Source organism: Nelumbo nucifera, chromosome 1 (assembly GCF_055504915.1).
Source record: "Nelumbo nucifera cultivar China Antique chromosome 1, China Antique-T2T, whole genome shotgun sequence".
Taxonomy (NCBI): Eukaryota; Viridiplantae; Streptophyta; class Magnoliopsida; order Proteales; family Nelumbonaceae; genus Nelumbo; species Nelumbo nucifera.
The window spans coordinates 83,878,655-83,887,490 of record NC_142649.1 but is presented as its reverse complement, the minus strand read 5'-3'; the positions used below and the strand labels follow the sequence as shown (position 1 = coordinate 83,887,490).

At 36.8% G+C, this 8,836-nt stretch overlaps 1 protein-coding gene across 5 annotated transcripts in view; it reads right to left on the bottom strand.

Moving 5' to 3' along the window:
• Nucleotides 1–456: 456 nt before the first annotated feature.
• The window catches only part of LOC104599444 (uncharacterized), a 41,466-nt gene continuing 33,086 nt past the window's right edge, over nt 457–8,836 (bottom strand). For 2 of the 5 annotated variants that reach the window (XM_010261984.3, XM_088886922.1), the window contains exons 7-22: nt 6,524–6,635; nt 6,324–6,361; nt 6,152–6,205; nt 5,918–5,986; nt 5,715–5,831; nt 5,508–5,576; nt 4,279–4,358; nt 3,955–4,083; nt 3,541–3,820; nt 3,346–3,438; nt 3,092–3,259; nt 2,882–3,009; nt 2,630–2,771; nt 1,070–1,191; nt 786–965; nt 457–705 (exon numbers count right to left, since the gene is read on the bottom strand). In XM_010261984.3, coding sequence (XP_010260286.1) covers nt 666–705; nt 786–965; nt 1,070–1,191; nt 2,630–2,771; nt 2,882–3,009; nt 3,092–3,259; nt 3,346–3,438; nt 3,541–3,820; nt 3,955–4,083; nt 4,279–4,358; nt 5,508–5,576; nt 5,715–5,831; nt 5,918–5,986; nt 6,152–6,205; nt 6,324–6,361; nt 6,524–6,635 — 1,821 coding nt within the window. In that variant the 3' untranslated portion in view covers nt 457–665. The remainder of the gene's footprint in view (nt 706–785; nt 966–1,069; nt 1,192–2,629; nt 2,772–2,881; nt 3,010–3,091; nt 3,260–3,345; nt 3,439–3,540; nt 3,821–3,954; nt 4,084–4,278; nt 4,359–5,507; nt 5,577–5,714; nt 5,832–5,917; nt 5,987–6,151; nt 6,206–6,323; nt 6,362–6,523; nt 6,636–8,836) is intronic. The other 3 variants (XM_010261989.3, XM_088886923.1, XM_010261987.3) reach the window with 2 other exon arrangements.

Below are 8,836 nucleotides of genomic sequence, written 5' to 3'. Positions count from 1 at the left end.
CAAGTGCCTACTTCGAATCGTAATACTGGGCTGCGCCAACTACGACATATCACGTCAACTCGTACATGTAGGGCTCGCACATCAGGCTGACATGTCACGCCATAATTGACCCAGTATCCACCATTTAATCCGGAGAAAATAACAAATAAAAATATGACTCGAGGTTTTCTACAGCCAGAGTTCAGTTCTAGTCTTCTAGAGAACAAGTGCACATATTCCGAGGGAGATAGGTATTGTTTTTGGCTTTTTGCAGTGAATTGGAAGCTAGTAACTTGAGGCCCTTGAAGAATTAATAACTTCAATTTCATGTTGAAATCTTCCAATTGTTTGCTTTTATAAACTTCTAAGTAGTAAAGGATTTCCCTTGGAACAACAACAGTCTGGTGTGAGAGTTTTCGCTTTTTGATACCTTAACACCCCTCCCCCCTCCGGGAATAAAAAAAGAAATGCCATACATACATATGAACCCACCTTAAGAGGCTAAAATTGATAAGAGTGAAATACAACATACAGAAAAAAAGAATATGAATAAAAACTAGCCAAAAAAACAACACTATTGACCATCCTGATAATGATATATACATTAGATCATAACAGATATACAATATATAGGGGAAAAAAAAGAAAACAGAAACCGTTAATCCAAACATCATTTTAAAACCTCCTTAAATTGGACTCAAGTCTCGTGAAACCTGACCCTGCCACCTGCATCACAAACTAACTTCATATCATTTTTTGAACAATGCATTGGATACCATAATAAAGAAAACATCCCACTGACAAACCTTGCAATAAGGAACCGTGCTAGCGGGCTTAAATTTTGGTTCCCGGAGAGTTGTAGATGTTGTCTTTTCCGGTCCACGGCTTCTACATTTGCGTTTTCTGATTCTTCAGCAACTGTTTTGCCCTTTGTAAAGATGCGGGCAGCCATCTCCTGGAGTCCTTTCATTGTAGATTCTTTTGAGCTGCACAAAGTTTCCTCTCCAATTATTTAATATTTAAGTAAACAGAATGAACATAGAACCATTAAACTAGAGGACGTATGGTGACATTAAAGAACTTTGTGGACCTTCCAAGTCGTTGTAGCAACCTGCTGACAAGGACTTCACAAGAACCGGGTTTTAAATATTCCATCTCTACAAGTGAATCTACCACAGCACGTTGAATTGATCCATTGTCATCACCAACAACCTGCACATATAATAAACAATAACAGATTACAAGTGGTTATATATCGCAGGTTGAAGCAGAGGTGTTTCTTGAAAACATATGTTGAACATCCTACAAGTCGAGATTTTTGACAGTCACCACGTAGAAATCAGCCTTAGCACCAAAATGCACCTTACCAGGGTGCAAATATATTCCATTTCTGTGCAAAATGTGGGAGCCAGTCATTTAATAGCCCATGTCATGCTGCCAGCACCACCAATCATGCTATCAAAATGCCCCAGATCTTTTGTTCAGCCAAAGTTCCTAGCAAACATTTAATAATGATTGCTGCGATTTTATTAACATGTTTATCGATTCTGTTCTTTATCTTCCTTTTTTTGGGGGGGGAGGGGGGGGTGGGTGGGGTGGGGTAAGGTGGAGGAATGGACAAGGAAAAAATACTGATGTTCTTTGGGGTTTAACTCAAGTCAACTCAACAAAACCTTGTCCCATCCGGGGTTGGCTAAAAAAATCTTGCTTTGCAAATTCACTCTATCAGTAGCCACATCCTATGTTATATTATGGGTAAGCTCTTTTTTCACTACATCACCCACATTTTTCAAGCTTTCCGCCTTTCCTCTAGTGCATTCAGAACCTTCAACTTCAAGCAGGTTACAATGACTGGAAGTCAATGAAAAGTTGATGGCATCACTTTGACCTTGTTCAACATAGAGCCCCAAGATACAATGATTTGTCCATACTTTTCACTACCCCATCCTCTTGCATCAAACATTGTTATGGAAACATAGGTAAAACACAATTAAATCTAATGTTTGACCATCAAGGAAATAATTTATGGCAACATAGTAAATTATCCACACAAGGATAAACAAGTGCTGCTAACAAAAGGAATGTACAAGAACAATGCCAGTGCCATTACCTTCGCCAGAAAGGATCTTTTAATTACAAAACAAAGTATTAACAAGGGTGTTTGTGTAAATATAGTGCTATTCTATTTTGAGGGGGAGGGGTGTTTGGGAAAAGCTTGCCTCTTTGGGAAGAACAGCCTAGGTTGTTTTGAAGCTTAATGTGCACGACACATCAGCATGGGTGTGGGGTAAAAGAGTAATTAAAAAGGCAAATATAAAACTGGATAACGTGCCTGCACAGGAAGCTCAAACATCCTAGGCAATTTTTCCAAATAGCCAAGCCAAACCCAGGGTGTTTAGGTTTGTTCCATGATTCAAAGGTTTGATGGAAGAAATAGTTGGTGACGCTAGCATTGCTCTCTTTATATGACATTATAATGAAAGACAAAGCAACTAATGCAAGGCTACCGCAAAGAACAAATTCGTGTTACATTGACACAACAAGGACATGGCAATATATGAGGTTTTTACATTGAAACAGACAAGGCACCAAATTTAAGCGTCCATGCAAACAAATAGACAAGTTGGTAATAAACAAATTCTATATTCACCTCTTTCAATGAAGGGATAAGCAAAACTGATAACGCAGGAGATGCTTCTGCTACTGCAGAAATTTTTGCATTTTCTTCATCACCACTTCCTTGACGAGATCTAGGAAGTTCTTTTTGTGCACCAAAGTACTGATGAGAATATCTGAAATATGTAATACTTCTTCTCAGAAATGATTCCATTTTTACTGCATCATCTGCTATTGTTAAACAGTTACAATTACCGACTAGCATGTCTGGAGCGGTAAACAATACCTAGAGGAAACAGAGTTATTTTCTGATTCTGTTATTTTACTTCCTTGCCGATCTTTATTGAGTTTGCCCAGTACAGACCTCTCCCGTGCGTTTGATTTCCTTAATCCGCCTTGAATAGCAGCCTTTGCCTGAAACACATACCAGATGAAGAGCTATTTACCTAAAATATTACACAATATAGATTGTCCATAACATAGAAAAGATAACAACCTCTGAAAGGTTTGTTGCACTATCTTCAAGTGATGCACTCAAAGACTTCTCCTGGATTCCCAATCTGGACTTTGGAGTTCGAGGAGAATCATAATCATCATGTTGGCCACGTAGAACAACAGTGCCAGTAGAAGATATATCCTCAAAGGAAGCACACCTGTTGCTAGACTACACAATAACACATCAAGATATGGGTAAGAAATTGTCCAGACAACCATATGCATGGCCATCCAAACTCAATTTCCAAATCATACCAAATTACTTTGATCACTAAATATGGATGATGCCTGCAATACCCTTGGAGATCGTACAACAACAGTGCCTGACTCACTCACTGAAAACTGCCCCTGTAAATTGAGCACATTAAATTACCATAAAGAAAAAGAGATGGAATGAAACTTATTAATGCGAAAGAGGGGGAAAATAATCAAAGAGAAAGTGAACCTTACATCTTCATGAAAATTCTCTTGTAACCCATCATCATGGTCACTATCATCATTCGCCAAGGAAACTTCTGATGATTCATGAACAGCACTTCCAGATGAAGATAACAATTGATCACTTCTTTCTGAAAATTTTTTAGTGGCACTCGGACCATATGAAGCTTCTGATTTCGTTTCTCTTGTTCCAGAAATTGGAGGTGGCTTTAAAGCACTACGGATAGTTCCCGTACCCTGAGGTCCACTCATGCTAAAGTCCCATCCAGCATTTTTTGGAGACATTCCATGACTAGATTAATTCAAACAAATTAGTAGAAAACAGAAATGTAAGAAGTAACCATGACTAGAACAATTAAACCAAGCCAATGGAAATCAGAATTGTAAGAAATGAAGATGCAATGATAATCTAAACCAAAGACACACCTAGCCCGAACAGTTTCTTCATCTCTCGGATCCCTGGAAACCTTCACAGTATCAGAGGCATTTCCAAATGCGTTAAGACCATTTCGTGGGGTTCCTGCCTCTTCCTTTGCTTGGTACTTTGGACGCTCCCTATCAAATAAACATAGAAAAAAATGAAGCAAAGTAAAATTCTAACAAATCTTCAGTCTGTAGGTTCAATGCATAACCATCCAACTCCAGTGCCAGAAAAAAGAAAAAGAAAAACCATTCAACTCCAATGAGATATTAATCACACTTTCCAAATACATGTTCTGGAAATCACTAATTGCAAAAGAACTCATTCACCTTATTCTTTCCAACAGCCTGGGGCTTTTTCTAGCATTCTTGATAAAACGATGCTTTAGAAGTTCCTTAGCACTAGGTCTCTGAAATGAAGACAGTAAAAGAAATAAAATTAGAATTTTAGATTACACCTTAATAATTATTCAGCATTTAACAGGGTTCCATTATCCATAAAAAAACTTCGTAGACATGTTATCTGGTTAACATATGATAAAAAATAGAGCTGCTTATTGATAGAGTAGTTCCATTAGGTCAAAAGACTGGAAGACTTTAATACACCCATTACAGATTTACAGTAACATACAGAACATAGATAGGCATATTCTAAGTAAATGAAAAGATGCCCAAGTAATAGTACTGGATCCAGTCATTTAAAAAATATCATATGCATTCGGGGCATACTTGGCTAAAAGGGCATATACCTAGTCCATAAAAAGATGGAAAACCTTTGCACTTGTTCTTTCCATAGGTGTTATTTGAAATAAAATGTGGACCCACAAATATTGTTCTTTTCATAGGATGTACTTGAAACAAGATGATGTGCATAAGAGGATTTCATAAACAGTATATTGAAAAAATAGTAAAGAAATATTAGATAACTGATTTTTTTTTGTCCAACTGTAGTAGCATATATTTGATATGTGAAGGAGAAATGTCTCTAGTAGCACTGAATTTCAGAACATGGCACACCTGTTATACATGTATTATTTTAAATTAAAAATATATGTGAATTTAAATGCACAATTGATCTCAACCACTTCAGAGATTGCAATGTCATGGGAAGATAAAGGAGAGGGGTACAAGATAGAAACATGATGGGAGACTAACACTGCAACAATAAAGAAAACAAAAAATCAAGACAATCTGCCAAAACAATAAAGGATAGAAATGTGCATTTATTCCTTAAGAGTTTATGTTCTAATTTCAACTATGCAATTAAAAAGTCTCCAACATGCATGGCACAACCATAATATATGTACCCAAATAATACCAAGCCAACCCAGAGTCCCAGACCAAAAAAAGTACATTACTTGGACTATCCATGCATATAATTGCTATTAAATGATTGAAAAATCCATATGATATACATCCATAATTCCGTATCCATCATGTGGCAGCAAGAAAAATATGTACCAAGTACAAAACAGCCATGCCCATATCAACTGCACCTAAAACTTTTCACCAAAAAAAAAAGAAAAACAAAAAACATATTGAAAAGTATAATTAGATACCTCAGAAGGCACCTTCTTCAAACACAGGGAAACAAATTCTTTCATAGGACGGGAAAAATGTTCATCCAGCTGCACAACACAAACAAAATCACCACCCTTCAAAACAATGAAAAATGACTTTTCCATATGGAAAAAGTAACTCTACTCAACAAAGCCTTAATCCCAAACTACAGCAGCAGTCTATTTGATACATCAAAGAAAACAAACCTGAGGGGGGTTTTCTCGAGGAATGATGAAAAGAACCCTCATTGGGTGGAGATCTGCAAGTGGAGGTTCCCCTTTAGCCATTTCAATTGCAGTTATCCCCAAAGACCAGATATCAGCCTGCATCAAGTAGCACCCAAATGCATGAAACAAGTGGACCAAGGTTCAGTGAAGCAAATAAAATAGACAGCCCTTCTGACACTTACCTTCTCATTGTATCCATCTGAATTTTGAATTACTTCTGGAGCCATCCAGAATGGTGTTCCTACAAATGTCTGCCAGAGCTTAAATTTATTAGTACAAAGAGTTGTCTGCTACACATAAATTATTAGAACATTCCCGTCTTATCATAAATAAAATAGATGCTCCATAACATAGTAAAGGAAATGCCAGAAAACTTCAATCCTGTTATATTTATCAAAGCATGGAAAGAGCATGACCTTTCTTCTCGAGATTGTCCTTGTTAGTTGTGCAGAAACACCAAAATCAGCAACCTGTTACACATTTGAGAAATAAGATTAAGAAACTAGAATCATCCAATTTAAACATCATATAACTTTTCCACGCCAGTCAGGATTAATGATTTTGGCTTTGTTTAGACAAAAGGCATACCTTAACATCTCCATTCTCTGTCAATAAAATGTTTGCAGCTGCCAAAATGATTGTAGGAGGGGTGTCATTAAAGAAAATGGTTAAAAGAATATAAGACTGCATGTTTGAATCTAAAACAAGAACAGAATAAGGAATCACAAATACTACTTTACTGAACATCAAAAAATAATTTGCTAAAGAGAATTTGAAATTGGTATGACCTTTAATATCTCTGTGAATCTTTCCCTCATTATGGAGGTATTCGATGGCATGTAGCAAGTCGCGCAAAATGCATGCTATAGACATCTCATCCAGTGGAGGTCCTGCTTGAATCTACCAAAGTACAATGTATGTTAGCTCCTACTCTCCAGAAGTGCCTATAGAGAAGTTAAATTTCTTTACTCCTTCAGGATTTTGCTGACTAATTTGTAAACCAAACAATTGCACCCAAGCAAGTAATCTATTATATGGAACCAATTACAACAAATAAATACAACTCCTTATTTGTTTATTTGTTTATTTAATTATTTTTTTGATACACATCCTAGATGATAGTTTCACACAATGCACTTTTGCAATATAAAATAGCACACTTTTGGTTTTATACTTTGTTTTATCCATATTCTAAATCTGAAAACAAAATTTTGGGAGAGGATTCCTTATGGTCAAGGCAATCCATGCTTTTTTTTTCTTACGACAACATGATGACATCCATAAATAAAAATAATCAAGTGGAAAACACACATGTTTGAAAATGAGTTCTTGATACCTTTTCTTGTTCTGCTGTTTTTCTAGAAGTTTTTGAGGTAAACAACCTGTTGAAACGTTTGCCCCCGAAGATGACATGTTATGTACGTGTGTGTGTGTGTATAATTGTATTCATTTATAGCAATCCCAAGTATTATATGTATGTATTGTTTGTGGTCTAACAAATAATAGTCCTTTTGGCTTGAACAGGGTTGGTTGGAGAATGTTACCAAATGAAGTGGAGCCCTCTCTCTTCTTCATGGCCGTGGATTTGCCAAAAGCTTGAATATCTCTAGTTCCATGATAGAGGAGAAACCTCACAATTTTCTATCAGTTGTAATCTGTTCTAGGGTTTCAAGCAACAGCAAAACTTTAGAGAAAGAAATTGAGAACAGTTCACATGGTCCTCTTCTCACATGATTAGTTTTATTAAGAGGTGAAGAAAATTATGAGATTCTGCTCCCAGATGATAAATTATAGACAGATCTATTGTAATAGAGAAAAAATCACAACCTCTACCAACACCATCAATAGTAAGAAATGACTTTAATCAACTCTTGGAGGCTATCTCATGTCATCAATGAAATTCAGATTTTGGCATATTTTTGGACTGCCTTGATTTTCCTCATTTAGCTAGGTCATCAACCAGTTTATTAGCACTCCTTGGAATACATCTGATTGAACAACTCAAACTTTCTCCCAGAGACTGAACTTCCCCAAGTGAGAATCTGAATCTCCATGCAACTCATTTGTATGCACAGCCAAAACATTACCATTTGACAGTCCCCTTCTACAATTAACTTCCTCCAGTTATTCACTTGTGCAAGCTTTAGTTCTTGCATTACTGCCATTACTCTGCCCTTATGGAGTTACCAAGCCTTGCTGGACCAAAGGAGCTAGGCTTTTTTTTTTATTGGAAATGGTAACTTCATTAATACAACTAAAGAATAACTTTCCAGAGTTAAGTACAGCTGTCAACCCCTAAACAGGTGTTGAGCCCCCAGTAATCTTTCTTACAAAACTGCCCAGAACATTCTCTCCCTCAGTCCATTTGAAGCATGCACCGATCCCCCTTGTTGTGTTGAGGATTTCCCTTATGGGCTGTCTATAAATCCAGGCTCCCAACTTACCAGATTGCAGCCACTCGATCAACAATTTAGAGTCTCCCTCTATCTCAATTTGGTGTAACCCCAATTGTTTGGCATATGTTACACCTTGAAGCAAGGCCATCACCTCTGCTCTCAATGAGTCCCCCACTCCTATTGATCCTGAAAACATAGCCACAATTCTGCCACTTTCATCTCTGAATACTCCTCCTATATGCCCGGGTTACCTCTAGAACTCCCGTCAAAGTTCAATTTCACTCTTTGTTGTGTTGGTGGGGTCAACAATTCCTGCACAATAGGTTTTATGGAAGTTGTAGATGCCACCACTTCCCAATTCCTGTAAATGTCTTAAAAGGAGCTAGGCTTTACATAACCTTCTTAATCCCTAATTACCCAACCAATGCCTAAAACACCAGGATAACCAAGGCTATACCCATCAAAATTCAATTTTAGTTATCCAACTTCTGGAGAAGTCCAATTCTCAATTCTTTGCTGTTGTTTTCTTTCTTTATGATGAGTAACAAACCAGAGATTTTATTATGTATAATTGAAGAATTTTTGTTTTGGATCAATAACAGAAAGCTTTATTAATGAATAATATTTGTGAAGTTTAATTACAGAATAGGGGAGGTAAACTATCTTAACTCCCCAACAACAAAAGGACAAAGAAGAAACTAAAAA